This window comes from Myodes glareolus, chromosome 6 (assembly GCF_982192425.1).
Source record: "Myodes glareolus chromosome 6, mMyoGla1.1, whole genome shotgun sequence".
NCBI classification, from domain to species: Eukaryota; Metazoa; Chordata; class Mammalia; order Rodentia; family Cricetidae; genus Myodes; species Myodes glareolus.
Window position 1 is genome coordinate 105,281,946 of NC_142031.1, and position 19,398 is coordinate 105,301,343.

The following is a 19,398-nucleotide window of genomic DNA, read 5'->3' on the forward strand; positions in this document are numbered from 1 at the left end:
GTGTCTGCTGGTGGCCAAGTCAGAGGAACAGCAGGAAACTGAAGTTCAAGGTGTCAGCCCACCAAGAGGTGAACCCCTGAAGGGTGAATCTTAGATAGCCAACTCCCCAAGACCACAAACTCCAGAATGTCATTGCTTCTGCTGTGCCTTTACAGGCTTGCCTTCTTCCTCTGGTATATGGCATGGTGTGAATGGGTGTGGGGAGATCCCCACTGTCTGTGATGCACTGTGTTTACCTCATGAAACATCCTGTTAACTGGGCATTTTTACCTGTGGACTATTATGAAGATGACTTCTTCTTAAGCTATACTGTCTAATTGATGACAATAATGTTAGCTTAAATAGAATTTTGATGACTGAAAATAAATACAAGAAAACTTCACGCAGCTAGGGCCTATGAGTTTCATCTAAGGAGCCTCATAGATCACAGTTCAGGTTAATGATTAAAAAAAAAAATTGAGTCCCCAGGAGACAGGTTGCCTCAAATTCTTTTAATTTTAATGTTGAAAGATGCGTTTGCAGGTTTCCGTGCGAATCATGGCTGAAACAAAACGCTAAGATAAGTTTAGGTTAAATTAGATGTTTTAATAATGGCTTTGAGATGAAAAACACTATAAAACAATCTAAAGTTCACAAGAACACATGACTAAGTCACAGATTCATTAGGTTATGGTAAAAAATACAAAATAGCTCATTGTTGCCAGTTGAGGTGCTTTCCTTACTGGGATTGGTTATCAAAGATGATGATTAATTCCTTGCACCCATTTCTCCCCTCAGCCTCCTAATATAAAAAACTACTGAGGAGTGAGTACGCACCCTAAAGATTGATAGTAGAGCTGACTGTTTTTCACGTATAAAAGTTTAGGTTTGTGATTGCTTATAAGATTACCCTTAAAGATAAACAATAAAGTGATTGCTCCTTTCTTTGTAACTGCAAAATGCAGCCTACCAGTAAAAGAATGGACTATGAAAAATACCTTGCTTGTTTATTCTCTGTTATCTATAACAAGTTTCTTGGGTAGGAATGCACGTGGATTCTTGGGGATAATTTGTTTTTCACCTGTAATGCGTAAGTGTTTAATCATGTAGGGGAGATGGAAAACATGTTATCTTTATTTTTACTCATCATAATCATTCACTTGAGAGACAGAATGTAACCACACTGTAATTTTTATATTCCTTAAAAGATTTTGCTGGGGTAGATAGGCTGTAAGGGGAAAAAAAAACAAAGAGCATGAGAAGGGAAACATCAAGAATGAGAGAAGAAAATCACCAGAGAAATACAGAATAGAGACAAAAAGAAGGAGGGGGGAGGAGAAGAAAGAAGGAAACCATCAAGAGAGTATGTGAGAGTCCTTTCCCTTAACCCCCTCGGATAAAAAGGTTCCAGTACCCTGACTCTGTGGATTGCTGTTGAGCGGACACTGCTGGAGGCTGGCCCACCAAACAGATACTGTCCTCTCAAAGATCCAGTGTTAAAGCTCCGCCCCCTTGTCCAGTGCTTGGTGGTAAAGGGGCCTCCAGTGAGTGACTGAGGATAGAGGATTTAATGAGGGCAGAAACATCTTAGTGGCTATACAGAAGGATCGCTCTCCTCTTTCCTTTCTTGACTTTTCTCTCTTCTTTCCTCTCTGCCTTTCTACCCACACAGGGTCAGAGGAAAGGCCCTGGGGATAGGGGGAGGAGGTAGTGATCTGCCTACCCGGTAGAGGAAGACACTTCCCTGGAACCAAGCCAGTCTACACATGACTCTTGACTTTCCAGTCTGTAGCCCATGAGATGTAGGTTTCTCTTGTCATGGCACTCACTGTATAGTGTGATGTTGTTATGACTGATAGGGAAAACCAAGAAAACCCAAAAATCAAGATTTTAAAAAATCATAATCAAGCACACATCCATGAAAGAAATACGAAAATTTCCTGTGACCTCTGGGTCTGAACCAGTAACCCCATTTCCTCTTAGGGACACTCGGTATATAGTAATCCTCACGAATAGCCCTGGTACCATCTCTGCAGTTTTGCTAGTGAAGACTCCCTGGTTTCTCAGCCCTGAGGACAGCACTGCAGTAATACAGGCTGTTAGTGAGCACCATCTGTGTGTTTGAACGGGTCCTTGAGCTTGGTTTAATGCTCTACTCAGGCCATTTTAAAAGTCTTAGCTGCTGCAACAAGAAGCAGTGTATCTTTATTTGTTCTAGGCTGTATTTGTGTAGCTGATCCTAACAGGGCACTGTGACCTTCATCGAACAGGAAAGTGACTTCTTGGAAGGTGAACTGACACTGGGAACTCGGTCTCTGGTTTAGCTGACCCTCCACAAAGAGCAGAAGGTGAAAATGCTGAGATAAGAGAGAAAGGTGGTTGGCCCCATGCGTGAGCACAAAGGGGGAGAAAATAAAACAAACAAGTGAGGCGGACTCAAAATATTCATTACATTTATCATAAAGGAAAACACAGTGACTTATGGTGACCCTGAGTGTCTTCCATCAAAACTTGCTCTCTCACCTGAAACTTAGAAGCAGTAAACCATTCAGCAGTTAAATAAATTTGGGGGAAGGTTTCTAGCATCTCCTCCTCTGGAGAATTATGGAACACCAGCAAATGGGGGAATCCAACAGAATGGGTATTAGAGACACATCTGCCCACAAGTTTCTTTAACAGTGGAAGAACATTCTCTGGGGATGCTCTACTGGTTCCCAGAATCTCCGTCATAAAGTGGATCTTACGCTGAAAAGTAGTCTGGGCTCCAAGAATAATGAAAGCAGTCTGGTAGAGATGCTGAGCTAAAATGGAATTTCACATAAGTAATGTATATGTTTTTTATAGGTTTGTACCATATATATGTACCATATATAAACAACTCTGAACTTCAAATTTAGCTGGGTGTCCTGCATTTCCATTTATTGAGCCTGTCTGTCTTAGGTTCCTATCTATTCTGTCATAGTCTCCAATCATGTGCATCTAAAGTTGGGGCAAGGGCAGCTTGTAGAAGCTAGTTTTAGAGGAAATAAATACGTCTAAACTTAAGTACAAGTCCCTCAGAGGTTAGTGTGATTCTCAATCAGGTATAATTTTAAAACCCTGTCGACCACACTCTATCTTCAGGGACAGTGGACAGTTCCCACTTTCCAACAGGAACAGTGTAGTGCCCAGGTCTCATCACACTTTCTAATCCTCCTCCCAAACTTTCCTTGAAATGAACATGACTCAGTCTGAATTATATTTTACATCAACAGAAACACAAAGTGTAATTTTTATTATTTTTTATTTAAGAAGAGAGCCATGAAAGCAATGTGTAAGTCTCACATAAGTTCTGTTTCTGGACTCCCTAGGAACTCAGATCAAAAAAAAAAAAAAAAGGAAAAGAAAGAAAGAAACCATTGTTTACTCTTTGTGTAGTTGTATCTCAAGTTTCCATAGAAAAGATAAGAGCTAGTCTCTAGTCTTCAGGGAAATAGTTGAAAGTGGACCACCTAAGGCCATAGAAAGACCCTTTGGAGTGTCTTTTCCATCTGCTTTTCCTAGGGTAGAAAACCCACACAGCAATGTTCATCCCATCAGGACTTGCCCTGGGCTGCTGTGTGCCTTCGTTAGCATCTGCTCCCCGAATGTCTAGGGTCATGTTAGACACTTCAGCATGTTATCGTTCTGCTGCTTCGGAAACATGTTGGTGAGAGCTGAGTCGTGTGACACGGGGCTTGAATCCCAGCTGCTCAAGAAGCTGAGGTGAGGTGAGACCATCTTGAGTTCAAGGCCTGTCTGGACTAGAGAGAGAGTGCAAGGCTTCCCTGGGAAGTTCAGGGGACCCTGCCTCAAAGTTAAAAAAAAAAAAAGAACGGTAGAGATATAGCTCGCTGAGAGGGAGACTTTCTGCCATGCTTGCAGTATTGTAAAAATAAATATGGAGAAAACAAATGTCTGCATGAACCCAGATGCACCCCAAACCAGAAAGTACTCAAGGAATCATGTTATATTAACTGACCATACCAGACATGCTATCATTGCAGTTGGGTCATAACATCCTTTTTAAACAGTCTATCTGGTCTATAATTCCAAGTGTGTAACCCACCCATTTCTCTACTTCACCGCATTTACTGTAAAAGAGATGCCAGTTCGTAAGGGGTTTTGTTTTGGAGGAGAGGACTGTTATTAACAACATTTCCCCTCGTTCTAATTCTCTATTATTCCACTACATACATGTGCCTCTGAGCAGCCCCAAAACCAGCAGAGTGGGGAGCCTGTGGAGGGTAGTCTCCTCCCTCATCCACTGTGTCTACTTCCCGAGAGCTGCGGAAAGCAGGGCCACCCAGCACAAGCTATCTTCTTCACTTGCAACATGCCAAACTCACATTTCGCCAGTTAACAGCCAAGCCAGCCTGGGGAGTGCCTAAACTCTGAGTTCAAAGGATAACGATGCATTTCTTCCAGAAAGCAGCACTGGCAAATAAGAGAATCTGAAGCCATGTGTCAGTCACTATCTTAGCCTGGATCTTACACCAGTGCTGGTGGCCAAAATGAGATGCAAACTGCTCAGTGAAAAAGTTTCTCCAGTTTTTTAAAAGAAATAATTAGCACTAAAGCAGCCTTTTTGGGAAAAAAAAAGAGGGGAAAAAACGGTGCTGGGTTCAAATTTCACAGGCAGAGCAGGTGTAATCACGGGTCTTTACTGTCACTAGCTAGAATTCCTGCTTCCCACAGTAGCATTTATAGTTGAAAGAATTACATGATCTATAATCTAATTTGTGGAATGTAGGACATGAAGCTCTTTGTCATCGACTTATCTCGCTGCTCAGTCCCAGTATTAATGAAGCAAACATCACAGTTTTGATTGACAGATGGGCCTCATGGCTCTAAGGTAATCTGCGGCCAAAAAATGTCATAACTGCAACTGCTCAGCTTGACTCTCCTATTCATATAGATTGAATTCCTACTACGTAGTCTCATGTGTTGTGTGATGTGCTCACAACAAAACAACATGAAACAAGCAAACAACCAGAAATCCAGGACAGTAGGGGAGACAGATGTATTCACAAATAACTACCACGAAGCAAATTATGTTAAACATAATAATAGAAGCATAAAGTACAGTGGGAAATCAGAAGAGAAGGATTAATTCCAACCCACAAGGATGTGAATGGATCCCTTCGAATTTATCACCACCCCAGGAACAACAACTTGTCACATATGTTATAATAACAGTGGGTTAGCATTGCTATTTTAAAACGCAAATGAAGAATATATTGCAATGAGATGAGATTTGCCAATAAAACAAAACAAAACAACCAGAAGTCCAAAATATTAAAAGATAAATGATGATTTGGGCTTTTGCTTGTTAAGGTGATGGATCCTTTGAGACCTGGTAGCCTAGCGCCGAGCGGTAGGCCCTGGAGGAAGCAGCACTCACTTGATAGTAAGGTAGCTGTTGTGGCTCCTCGGCTGGTTCAGAGAGGAAGCTGCTGCAAGAGCAAGCCTACTGTCTGAGCTCTGCTCGTGGCTTCCCATCTGTCGGTGTGATCTCTCCCTCCCAAAGTCTTCTTACCCTTGTGATGCAATCCACCAGAAGGGCCCGGCCAGGGTTAGTGTTAGGCCTCTGAATTCATACACGAAATTAAACCTCTCTTATTTTTAAGCACCCAGGCTTGGGTATTTTGTTATTTAATGGAAAGGAAGAGAAGGAAGGAAGGAATAAAGGAACACTCAAGCCTCTGCTCCTCTCAGCAGCCAGGCTTTGCTGTGATGATCACTACCACTGCATGAGGTCACCGCACAGCCTTCTGTCCCCTACCTGTGCACACAAGTACAAGAGAGAGCATGGAGTAACAATGTGCATTCGTCAGAGGTATTAAAGGGGTATTCTTTGTGGACTCTGTACTTAGATTCACGTTTAAGTGGTTTTTTTTTTTTCTATTTCAATTTGTATGATATCGTTTGATTTGATTGGACTGGCATAGGCCCTTTCTGTGTAGCCCATGTGAGCTACGAATCCACAATCCTGTCTCAGCTCCCAAGTGAGCTATCATGTCAGGTTGGGTTATTCAATGACTACCTCAGTATCATAGTCAGGAAAATGGGATTGGGACACCGAGAGACCTATTGTCTAAATGACGGCTTTCCTACTTCAAACCTGAGCGTCCCTTATCAAGCAGATTGGGTCTCTGAACCATCGTTTCTTTCCCTTTCCGATGGGGGAGGCCACAGGTACCAGGCAATGGAATGAACTCAAGCCTATGGAGCATTCACCCTAACACTGGGCACACTGATTACTGTAACTACTTTATCCTTCATCGTCACCAGTTGTATACAACTTTCCCACGTCACTCCAGACCTATTCTGTTAGTCAATTCTTTGGTTTGTTTTCCAGCCAGAAAGCCTTGTGCCTCCTCTTCTCTGCACATCCAAGGCCTCCATTGTGCCATAGTCCTCTCTGTCTTGTTCTGTCTCCTCTACAAAAAGTTTCTGTCAGTAAAGAAAATGATCACTACCCTATCTTAAATTCATGGACAAGGTTCTATAACAAGGACAGAAAAAGGTACACAATTTCCTTCAGTAAGTTTTCTGGGATGTAGGCAGTCTCGTAAGGAAATGAAGCCCCAAAGAAACAGCTATGCCTTGGCGTTTTCAGTAGGTTTGATGAAGTGTAGGGGAGTTGTAGTGAGCTGTGGGTGGGTCCAGTCAGACCCAGCAGGGAAAACGCAGGTAGTTGTTTTCTCATCAAGAGACTTGAGAGGATTTAGTTTTGGATCTTGATTCTGGAAGTTTCTGTTGGATCAGAGCAGCTCACATACTGGAAACCAGGAAAGACTCTGTGTGTGTGTGTGTGTGTGTGTGTGTGTGTGTGTGTGTGTGTGTGTACACACATGCGTGTGCATGTGTACTGTTGCACTAACTGGATTCCTCCTCCTTTCACCTTTATTCCACCCAGGCTTCCAGCTTATGCGATGGTATTGAGCATACTCCTGGCAGGTCTTCCTGTTTTGGTCAGTCTCTCCCAAGTGTGCTTTAAGGATTGTGCCCTACTGATCACATTGGCAATCAAGATTCACCACTAAGCTTTGGAAAGCCTGTTTTGTGGGTTGTGTCTGTGTCTGTGTGTCTTGAAAGGCAAGGGCAGTCCTTTACTCTCTTTGGGGAGTATTGGGGGTGCCTCTCCCACAAGAATCTTATCTCCTGCTTCAGGGAGGAAGCAAAATGGAGGGATAGTAAGAGAGAGCTTTTTCTTCAGTTTCCCCAAGTTCTTTAGCTTTCAGCATGCCAACATGGCCCGTGTGACGCAGTTTCCTGACCCAACCAATTTTTCCTTGTTTCTTCTTTTCCCCTGTTCAAATCTCCTTGAGCATCCAGAGTGAACTTTTCTTTTTTTTCATTTTTTGTTTCTCATTTTGTTCTGTTTGTGGCTTTGGTTTTGATTCTGGGCATGGAACCCAGGAACTAATAAATGCATTCTTAGACATGTACTCTACCCCCTAGCTAGCCCCTAGCCCCAGAGTGAGCTCTGCAAATGTCTCACTGCATTATGCCCTCTACTGGCTGCCTTTCGATTAAATTCCGAAAAAGCTACCATGACCTACACTGCCCTGTATGATCAGAGGTCTGCTCATGCTATGCAGATGCTGGTTCTCCCCAAAGACAGGAAAGACGACACCCGCTCCGGCCTCTGCACTGTCCTTCATCCCAGCTATGGAAATGATGAAAAGAATACTACAGATACTTCAACTGAAGAGATCTTCCCCAAATTTGCTCTGTCCTCGAATGGGGAAACTCCATGCATACTTGCCATCTGTCCCTCTCCAGTGGGACGTGATCATGCAGATTCGTTATCCGTCTCGCTGTGAAGACTACAAACTCCACAGCATGACACTCTGGACTGTCCTGTGCGCCTCTGAATGCTAGTCACTAGCCTGTGTTTGTAATCCCTGTCTTGACTCAGTGTGTGCTGATCGCATTTCACACTCAGGCTCCTGACTGTAGACTACTTTGAATTTTCTTCATGACATTTACAACTTCTTAATCCAGACGTGATTCATTCCCACTTCAGTCATGGATGAAGAAAATGCCTAACAGAGTTGCCTACAGGGCAATCTGGTGGAGATACTTTCTCATTAGAGGTTCTCTCTTCCCAGGTGACTCTAGTTTCTGTCAAGTTGACTAAAGACTAATCGGGACAGGGAATCACTGGAGGGTTGGGTATAGACACAGTTGGGCTTCTATGTACACTGGCTGCCTCTAGGGAGGAGTTGAACACCATCTATGGGCTGTCAGAGGCTGAGTGTAAGGCAGATGCCTTGGGGAAGGATCAAGAATTGCTCCAAAATAGTTACTTGCTAAGTATTTGAAGAGGAAGTAAAAAAGATGAATGAAGAAATTCGTGGCACATAGCTACTAAAGAGCAGAACGAAGATTGGCCACCACGATTATGAGACATATTTATCACCCTCCTAAAATCGGATGTGGGAATCTGCCATTAGAAACACGCATCTGTGCCCTTGTATGTACAGTCACTGCACTGCAGGAGGCATGAGGACCTCTTGAACACCATTCAGGAATCCCTGTGTGAGGAACTTCTGTACTGGCTCAGCTAGTCGTGACGGGAGATGCGATTGCCAGGGTCCGGTCAGAAACAAGATGGAATCAATCAGCTGCCCATCCACAGAGAACTACATACAATCGTGGGATAATACACACAAAGGCATTTTATGCTGCTGGATTCTATAGGAATATGGGTAATTTTGAAAGTATAAAATTAATGAAAGTCATCCAGACTCAGAAAGACAAAAACCACATGTTCTCGCTCGTGTGTGGATCCTAGCCTATAATGTGTATAGGTACACCCCCCCCCCCACACACACACACACGGTGGTGGAGGTATAAATGTGGATAAAACCTAAAGATTATAAAAGAAACCATGAAAGAGCAAAAATAGGTGGTGATGAGGGATAAGGAGTGGGTAAAAGGACTCATAGGACATGGAAGGGAAAAGACTGGGGGAGGTTGCAAGAGAGTGTTGTGGGTACTGAGAGGTAGGAAAAGCTGAGGGAGAAAGAGAGTCTACTAAAATACACTAGGCTCTAAAACACCACCAAGATAGCTAACACCTTGCATTCTAATTTAAAATTATTAATATAAAATTACGATTTGTACTCTTGTAGTGGCGCCTGCCTTTAGTCCCAGCATTCTGAAGACAGAAGCAAGAAAAAGTGTCACAAATCTCAGAGCATCCTGAATTATATGCTCTCAAAAAAGGGCTGCTTCTGTAAAACCTTCGAAAACATCTAAATGCTTGCTCCCATCTCACGACATGTATGAATGTAACAAGAAAAACATAATGGTCTTCTGTTTTCTCCATTTAAAAATGTTGACTGTGCACTGGGGAGGTGGTTCTGAGCATAAAGGGTGCAAGGGTGCAAGTCTGAATCCTCAAAGCCCACAGAGAAGCCGGGTGTTTTAGAAGACACCCACAGCTCCGGTTCTGAGGGCTTGAGACAGTCAGGTTCCCAGAGCTCATTGACAGCCATTCCCGCGGAGTCAGTGGATTCCAGGCGCGGTGATGGAGATCCTATCTCCACAAACGAGATTTGATACAGGAACATATCCAATGTCAATCTCTGACTTCCAGTGCATACATTCACCTGCAAACACACAGCCCCCGCCCTACTCACACATCAAATAACCATTACATTACATAAGCTGAAAAAATAACAAAAATTAACTAGTTTAGTATCATTAAAAAGTCGAAATCAGGCTCAACAAATGAGTTTTCCTAATTTTTAAAGCCAAAAGGTAGCTAGACATTTTCTATAGTAACACACAAGATAATAAAGTACTGACTTTCCTTTAGAATGGATTAAAATCAATCCATCTACTCAGACCCATTTTCTTATATTCATAGAAGTCTCCAGTCTGTCCCTTTAGATGCTTTAATTTAATAACAAATTAGAAAATGGCTCTAACACATGGGTTTGAAGAAGAAGTGAAAAGTACACTCTGTGGGGGAAAGTGATAAAATACGCTTCTGGAAAGAGACCAGCACTGCTCTGCACAAAGTTTGCAGCAGAGGACTGGCAGGGTGGGCTTGTGGGAGACTAGCAGGCCACGTGCGCTGCAGTCCAGCTTCACCTTAGGGGACTTTAAAGGGCCATTCATTGCGTAATACTCATGAGGGTGTGAACCAAACATTGCCACACCTACGTCCAGCTGCTTTAAGCCCTTAAAGGAATCAGGAGCAGTAAGGATGTTTTCTGACTTGCTTAATTATTTAAATGATTTTCTTTAATCCAAGGGTTGTTTTCCTAAGTGGGATATACTCTGCTACACCATCGTACCATGTCAGTCCAGAGGGAATTGAAGAGTTAAAACTCAGTAAACCTACACTGAGTTTGCCGTACAAGCCAATCTCGGGGCTCCCTGGGGCACTTGCCTAAGAAGCCAGAAAAAGAAAAAGAAAAAGAAAAAGAAAAAAGAACGAAATATAAAAAAAAGTCAAAAAAGAAAATATCCAGCCCTTCAGATGTGTCAACATCTGCAGAAGGAACTGTGTTCTGAAGTTTCACTACAGACTGCCCTGCTGCCCTTTGCCTCGGATGCACAGGAATGCCCCATATGCTAAAGCAAAACATAGGTGGCCACAGGGTAGTCAGGAAGGACAGCACCTGGGCCTCCACTTCTGAACGTGTGACTTTCATTCTCTCACAAAATCCCCAATCAAAAATCATGTCTAAATTGTCTGCAGCTCATTTCTGTGATTAATATATGAGCACTTAGCTGCTGACAGCAGGAGATGGGCGCTGACAGGCTCTGGGCACTTGAAAAAAATTGCAAAATTTCATGACCTCAGAAACAACAAGAAAAATTTTAACAAAATCATCACAGCAGTTAAATTAGAATAGAATCAATTCAGAGAGGGGAATTTTGATATAGAGCAATGGCGGTGAAACGGGAAGAACCGTGATAGAGGAGGTGACAACTTCCTGGCCAAGGCTCTGAGTTTCTGTGTTTAAATCTGTTTGGAGTCTTGGTGTTAATATGCGTTCTTAACAGAGATTAGAACAGTCACTCTGGTAGATGGTACAAACGCGTATTAACAGACACCACAGACATTTGCATACCTGGAACTACCCTAGAAAATGCAGACCAAAATTTCTTGAAAAGTTATTGTACAAACACACCGAGTCCTTACTAAATCTTCACATGCTAATTCTCAATACCCATCCCGGTCTCTTTATTTTTTTCTTTCATTTTAAAAATAAAGAAAAAACTAAGTTTCTCAAAAATTAATAGATGATCAAAATACTTGGATAAGCTTTGTCCCCAGCCTCATCACTACCAAAGGTTTTCTTTCCTGTTACTGGCAAGAACGGAACAGTCACCAATTCATTCATTCATCCTTCCCCTCGCTTTATGCCCTTGGAAAGATAAAATACAGGATCAGTCCTTACATTTGCTGCATTGGTGATAATTTCCTACGGACACATCAAATCAGGTCATCCCTGCCTTTTGACATTTACATCTGTGATGCAATACAATGCAGCGCCTGGGGACTTAGCACAGGTGCAACATGGGAGATTCAAAGACAGCTCCATCTCCTTTGCAGCTCAGGACTCTGATCTTTTCCCTCCTTCCCACTTAAAAATGAAATCACACACGGGGACAACTGGTTTCTGCATCTGGCCTTCTGTGGAAATTCTTTGGCATTGATACAAAAATATATTTAGATCTTGAACCAAAAACGACATGAAATATATTCAATATCATCATTAGTAAAAATATATTCAGCTGCCACTTCTAAAAGTACTGATGTTACGTGTTTTACTTTCAAATATGAGCTCGGCCCACTTACCTATTTTAACCTATAAATTAGGAGGCTCACTATTGTTTTAAATTTACACTTCTTTTTTACTCTCCCCTTTAAGAGAGGCAAACTATGCATTTTTTTTTAACCTGGCATCTTTCTTTATGTCAACCTTCCATCCTTTCTAGAATGGTCCTGGGAATGTCAGGCAAACTTTGTAAAGGCAGTGGAAATAAACAGGGGAGCAAGGGGAGCAGAGATGAATCCGGGCAAGGCCCTTGGTGCCAATTTGGACCCAAAGTGCATTAAAGCAGCAGCATCCTAAACCTTTCAAAGGTGGGATTTATAAGGGGAATGCTAACACAGATTCAGCGGTGCCAGGCTGCCAGGGATTATACTAAGACCAAAAGCATACTCTTTCACTTCAGAGCCGGAGATTATGCAGCTGTCAAACAATAAGGCTTCTGTTTATTTGTTTATTTTTTTCACTTTTTAAAAAGTTCACTTTTTTGCCTTTTATAGGCATTCCTGAAATAATATGTCCATTTGGGAGAGAGTCATCTCAGAGGAGCAGAGAAAGGAGAGGACAGTACGGTTGGCCTCTCGCTTTACATCCTGTTTTGTTCGAAGGGCTTTGCCAGCTCTGCTTAACTGTTTCTGTCCTGCTTCGTTAAAAAGGCACCGGCAAGGGACAATGAGGGAAAAGGAGAAATCAAGCTGCAAGCCTAAGTGATGGTTTTTCTGTTTCTCATGTCTGAACTGAGACGGCACACGCAGGTTAACACCAGGAGACCAGGGAGGGGAACTGAGTAGAGTTAGGGGCTCAGCGGTGGGCACAAACATGTAGCTTCAAATCTAATCGAAGACTCACTGCGACTCTGCAATTGGTCTGTGTATCATTCTGACTGCGCAAATTCTCTCTGAAAAGTTCCGAGAAAGACAGCAGCAAGTGTAAGGGGGCATTTGAAGATGTCTTTCACAGACCCCAGATGAAGAAACTGATCTTTTGTTCTGAAATCCTGAGAAGCACAGAAGTCTGGAGTCCAAGAACACGCAGGCACAAACCCATAAGTTACAAGCCGTAAAACAAAACAGAGAAATAAGTGGCCCTTTGCGGACCCATTTGTCGACCCTGATCTTGGTTTCATTCAGCGCCCAAGCTCAGCTACTAGTTCCCATGCAAGGCTTTCCTTCCCTGGTAGCCAGCTCCACCGAGGTGGAGCTGATGATCTTTACAAAACAACAACCCCACAAACAACAGAAACCTCTCTCACTCACACAAAAGCCCACCTTGCGAATGAATGGAATATTAACGACTGCTTAACAGTTGTACCATTGGCAGGGCGAAACCCATCCCTAACAGCTCTTTCTACAGATTGCCAGTGAGACCCGAGCAGCTCGAAGAGAAACACACCTACTGTATGTGAAAGGCTGGTGCAGATTTTTCTCCCTATCAGTCTAACCTCCTGTGTTGATGCATGAATGCTGGTACCCACTTACAGGGATGCCAGATGATCAGTGCAGAATGAAGGTCCCAAGAGAGGATCACATGGCTCTCTCTGCCCTGTGACGTCACTAGCAGATGGCATGGGTACCAGCTCTGGCAGTTGGCATCAATGTCACTTTTTAGAGATCAATGAGATAGTGCAGATACACACAGATCTAGAGGCTCCAGGAGACGATGCGACACTCAGCCTGAAAAGATTTGGAAGATACAAAATGAAAACTGATTATTGAATGAAATTAAAACCTAAGGTAATATAAATAAAGATATACTCAATTGATGCTGGCTTTGCATGCAAGTATTTAAAGATACAGTATCACTGTCTTAGAGTATTTCTATGTTCTTTACCATCTATAAGTTCTTGTCATATTTCATTCTTATGATGTAATTATCACATACTTTCACTGTTATTATGTAACATTGTAAATGTGTGGACATTGTGTGTGTGTTTGTGTGTGTGTGTGTGTGTTAAAGGGGGCTGGAGATTGTTAATTTAAAAGTCCCTGTTTTTAATATGTCTATTTGGCTGAATACTTTAGATGAAAATATTTGCTGCTTTATCTAACAGAAACCAAAATTGCATTTTTAACACAAATTATTTCCCCCTTTCATTTGGGATTCTGAACACACGTGCACAATTGCAGGCAGAATCCTTGGACCGTTCCTGTCCGATATTAGCTGGAGGGAGACTTCCGTGGCTCTTAGAACAAAAACACCAGGAGTGGAGCAGCAGTAAACAGACAATTACATTGGGGGAATTCTTAGATGTTAAAGCAGTCGCCACATTTGCTTTGATTTAAAAGAATGTCAGTAATGATTGTGGTTTTTCCATTTGTTTATAGTTTTATTTTCAAATTAGCCTAATATCCCTTTCCTCGAGGCTGAGAAAACAGTACTCTTTTTCCATACTTCTTTACTCATCAGGAAAATTTCAATTTAAAAACGGATCTTATTGATATTTTCTTTAAATGTGTGTATTCCATACTCACTTATCAAAATTTCTAGCTTGAGGTTAAGAGGAAACAAAGTTGGGGGTTAATATTTTTTTCTGACAAAACCCCTCAAATTTGTCAGCTTCAGAGAGAGGTAGCACCTTTCGTTTTAAAAATTGGTTTCTCTTTTATTTTGTTCTCAGAGGAATTAGAATTAATGAAAATCTGCATTATTATATCATGCTTTTATTTACTTGAACTTCACTTGGTGTGTTAAAAATCCATTTTAAAATCCAAGAAAAATAAAAAATGTGATGATTTCTAATAGATATGTCCTTTTATATTTTCTTTTGATAATGTGTCTGTATAAATTACTGTGACTGCATGGATCAATGTCTTTGTTATTTCTAATCTACGCAAGCTCAATTTTTTTATTTAATATAAATACAAGTTCTGGAATCAGTCTTTTTCATGTGCTTTCAGAGCCTTGTGATTAAGTCGTTAAATAAATTTGAAGTAGATCAACTCTAAAAATGAAAACACTTTAAATATTGTGCTGGCATTTTTTCCAGGTAATTTAAGGTTAAAGAACCATGTTAACACTACCGTTTGACGAGTCTGTCATAATGCCCGAATCCCAGATGTGCAGAAAGTTTGCTAGACAATGCGAGGACCAGAAACAAATTAAGAAACCAGAGAGCTTTCCCAAACAAGTTGTCCTTCGAGGAAAGAGCATTAAACGGGCTCCTGGAGAAGAAACCGAGAAAGAGGAGGAGGAGGAAGACAGAGAAGAAGAAGATGAAAATGGCTTGCCCAGAAGGAGGGGTCTCAGGAAAAAAAAGACCACCAAACTACGACTGGAAAGGGTCAAGTTCAGGAGACAGGAAGCCAATGCGCGCGAGAGGAACCGGATGCACGGCCTCAATGACGCTCTGGACAATTTGCGAAAAGTGGTCCCCTGTTACTCTAAAACCCAAAAACTGTCTAAAATAGAAACTTTACGGCTGGCCAAAAACTACATCTGGGCACTTTCCGAAATTCTGAGGATTGGCAAGAGACCAGATCTGCTCACGTTCGTCCAAAACTTATGCAAAGGTCTTTCCCAGCCAACGACAAACTTGGTGGCAGGCTGCTTACAGCTCAACGCCAGGAGCTTCCTGATGGGTCAGGGTGGGGAGGCTGCACACCACACAAGGTCACCCTACTCCACATTCTACCCACCCTACCATAGCCCTGAGCTGGCCACTCCCCCAGGGCATGGGACTCTTGATAATTCCAAGTCCATGAAGCCCTACAATTACTGCAGCGCGTATGAATCCTTCTATGAAAGTACTTCCCCTGAGTGTGCCAGCCCTCAGTTTGAAGGTCCCTTAAGTCCTCCCCCAATTAACTATAATGGGATATTTTCCCTGAAGCAAGAAGAAACCTTGGACTATGGCAAAAATTACAATTATGGCATGCATTACTGTGCAGTGCCACCCAGGGGTCCCCTTGGGCAGGGTGCCATGTTCAGGTTGCCCACCGACAGCCACTTCCCTTATGACTTACATCTGCGCAGCCAATCTCTCACTATGCAAGATGAATTAAATGCAGTTTTTCATAATTAATGAGGAAAATGAAAATAAACAGTGGTCATTCACCTCCCACTCTAATTAAGACAAAGCAGATGCTTGCAGGCCAAGTAATTGGCACAACTCTATCTAAGGTGTTTACTAGTTTCCGAAGTGTGTTTCAACGATTGTGAACATTTTCTATGTCATAATAAATCTCTTTTTTCGTATGAGAACCTCTTTTCCTTCCCTTTTGTCTGTATCGCACTGTGATTCTCTCTCTACTGGCAGGATTTTTCTTTCCTGTTTCAGTTTCTTTTAAATTTACTTAATTTGTTGAACAAAGTGTCTAAGAATATATTGCTGAGTAAGGACATGCACACAGCATAACTCAATGTCTATTTCAGTTGTACAGTAATTATGAAAATGCATGTTATAAAAATCAGATGAGTAAAATGTGTTTATAATTACTAGGACTCATATATGTATCTCTGAAAATTGAGTTTTTTTTAAATATCGAGAGCTAACCATGAAATTAAAAGATGCATTTGAGGATGTACAACCATATTAAAAGCTATGCAATTTTCTGTTTATTAAGGACAAAACTAAATGTATTCGACTGGTAAGAACTATTCCTCTTCAAGCATTTGCAGATGAGGAAACACAGTGTTTGGGGGAGGCTGTCAGCATCATAATTTGGGGACAATTATTTCGATCATGAAGAAGAAATACTAGCACTTGTATTGTTCCGGATTTTTCTGTACAGGTTCGTTATAGTGTATAATTGTGTTTTCCACCCTACAGTTTAAAAGCAATTAAACATAGATATTGCCACTTCTAAAGGATATCTATTAGCCGTGATATTTTTGCATGATACTTATTATTTCCTGACACACAGCTGCTGTCAGTTTCCAGTGCCTCCTCCTCCCCATTTTAGAAATATTTCTGGATTAAAGGGCTCAAACAAATTTCTTTAAAAACAAAATAGTCAAAGCGTTTTCCAGAATTTTCTTTTGAAAGTATCTTAAATGAAAAAAAAAAAAAGGCACCCGTGAGGGTTGAACCCCCTGGGGAAACAATGGTAAATCCTGCTAACCTTCAACTCCAGCCTAAATTCGGTGGCTGTTTTCCAACAGCCCCCAGAGCCAGTGGTAAAAAACGGAAGCTTTTTCTCTGGGCCAGTTAAACGCTCGACCGATTAGAACCTAAATTCTGTGTGATTAAAAGTTTCTTAACAAAAGGCAAGCAAAAACTTAGTTTAATATGTCTAGAGAGCTAGCGTCTTAAAACAGGACTGAGCCGCTCCTAGAATAACAGCGAAGCAAGGTGATCTTGACCTCGTCCAAGATACCCTCTGGGGCAGGACTGCTTCCCGGGGTGCGGGTAAGGGAAGTGGTTATCAATGTGGCCTGGGGAGGACAGCGGGACACTTGTGCTACAGCACGGTACTCCGCGGGCACCGCCCAAACCAGCACAGGCCCAGCCAGGCTCCTGGGGGCAGAGCTGGGAGGACGCAGATGACCTCCGCCTGCCTTGGTGGCCTCTGGAGCTCAGGCTGTGCAGTCGGGGTCCCGCCCGCAGTGGGCGCCCTGAAGCCTGGGGCCGCGCCCATCTAGCGGGCACCGCAGCCCTGTCCTGGGGACTCCCCCTGCAACCCACCAGGATGAGAAGGTGTGAAAGGGGTGGCATCTCCATTTGACTGGTCTACCGCAAGGGGGACACGGAGCCTGGGCTGCAGCTCCAGCCCGCCCTAGTGCTGCCCAGAACTGACCCTGTCCTGCTCCTCCCTACTGGTGACTGGTGAGACTGAAGGCGTGGTACAGGCTTCAAGCCGGCGCCCCAGTCTCCAGACAGCTGAGTCGCCCTGTCCCTGTCATCCCCTTGCTGGAAGCCCTGGGCCTTCGGTGCGCGCTGCAGCCGCCGGCAAGCGGGGAACCATCTGAGCAGCTGCTGGTGCGGGACTAGTCGGTGATGAACGGCCCCTCCAAGCGGGTGTGTGCGCACCTGTTCACTCCACTCCCACGGGGCAGGGGGGAGGAAGCAGAGGTAAAAGAGGGATTGTGCCCTGCCGGAATGGAGAGAAGTTTGCCCAAGGTAGAGAGCCTTCTGTCCCCTCTGCCTGCCTGGGCACAGGAAGACTCGCTCCTGCTTCTTCCCATATGCGCACAAAACCTGCTCTCCCTGGGACTGGGTCCAGAAGTGCCGAACTTTTTGTGTCCCTTTAAATGCTAGGAGCCCCGTCACTGCTCACCCTATCTGAGCGAACATCAAAAAAGGGAGGCGGCATCTGGAAAGGAAATATCTGTGCCCCCACGAACCCACCCACCGACCACCACCGCCCACACACCCAGTATCATTTCTTCTCTGGTAGAATAAATGATTTTCTGGTCTCTTATCCTTGCTGTGGTTTACCCAGCGGCCTGACCAGAACAGCACCGCGCCTGCTCGGAGTCTTGTTGGCTCAGACCAGCGTTTGAAACCTGTGCTCTTTCCAAGGTCATAGATTCTCGATGGAAGCAGAGATTGCAACAAGAGATAGTTTTTCTGTCTCCCTTCTGGCAAGTGGGAGAGCGAGGAAAAGAAGCAGCTGGCCTAATGAGGAAGAATCCAGTGTTCTGGGCAAGCTTCTTATCTCAGTGCTCAGTTCACAAGAAACTCCTGCTAGAGAATGGGGACCTCAGACGCAGACCCCAGAGAACTGGAGGCACCTTCTAGAATCTGGACACAGCTGCCCTGTGTGCGCATGCTCCTTTCATTGAACCCTTGCTGTCCGGCCAGCGGGAGTGGCGTTGGGAGGATCCCATGCTTAGTTTGCCTTTAGTTTGCCTCTTCTGAACTCAGGACTAGAACCACCCAGCAGGTCCCAGTACATGTTGCTGTAGCCGTACGGTCAGTTTCCTTCAGCAGTTCACAGTGCTGAGAAATCCTGAGAGTTGATCATGCAATGCTCACGGATGCTATGCTGCAGAACTCTTTTGGAAGAGGCCACTCCAGCGGAAAGAAAGACGGAAAGGCTTAAAGAGTGCAGTGTAGGAGCCAGGAAGCATGGCTTCAGTTAGGTCTGAACGGCATCCTGGCTCTTTGAGGTGGTGGAACCCTCCACCACTTCAGAGAAAAGAAAAGCATCCCTCCTTCTGAGCTTTTCACAGCTGCTGTCATTCCAAACCAATAAGGTGCCTTCTCCTTGGGGCTGGATAGGTTTCCTCAATCCAATTAAGGAGGAAAGGAAAAGCTAAAGGATGCACACCCCATTTGGAAATATTTATGGAAGTCCCACACAAAAAAATGTCTACTGGGATCTTGCTGTCCACTGGGATTAACATAAACTAGGAGATACTTATTCTTTTTGCAGAGTATATTTTCACCTGTAGTAAAATCAGGTCCAGTCAGTAAAATGAAAGAGAATGAGATTGGAGAGGTGTCCAGCCATGTCTGCCATTGACCCAGTTCCTTCCTCCCCTTTTTGGGACCTTACATCCCACCCTAGAATCATCTTGCTGTTTTAAGCCTCCTTTTCCCCAGAACCACATGTGTTTGTGTTACCAAATGGCTCCCAGGATCTCCTAGCCTGTAGGTTCGTCTTTAAATCCATGACCCTGGGCCTCTTACATGTTTCCAAGGCATGAAAAG

The 19,398-nt window shown here is 43.4% G+C and overlaps 1 protein-coding gene across 1 annotated transcript; it reads left to right on the top strand.

Annotated features, from left to right (window-relative positions):
- The first annotated feature begins 13,310 nt into the window (after nucleotides 1–13,310).
- Neurod6 (neuronal differentiation 6) lies at nucleotides 13,311–16,610 on the top strand. Its single transcript, XM_048440404.3, has 2 exons — nucleotides 13,311–13,537; nucleotides 14,791–16,610. The coding sequence occupies exon 2, from the start codon at nucleotides 14,812–14,814 to the stop codon at nucleotides 15,823–15,825; it is 1,014 nt and encodes a 337-aa protein (XP_048296361.1). The 5' UTR covers nucleotides 13,311–13,537; nucleotides 14,791–14,811; the 3' UTR covers nucleotides 15,826–16,610.
- The last annotated feature ends 2,788 nt before the right edge of the window (nucleotides 16,611–19,398 follow it).

What these genes read in the sequence shown, in the direction of transcription:
- Neurod6 (XM_048440404.3), top strand. Translation starts at nt 14,812, where the DNA reads ATGTTAACACTACCGTTTGACGAGTCTGTCATAATGCCCGAATCCCAG.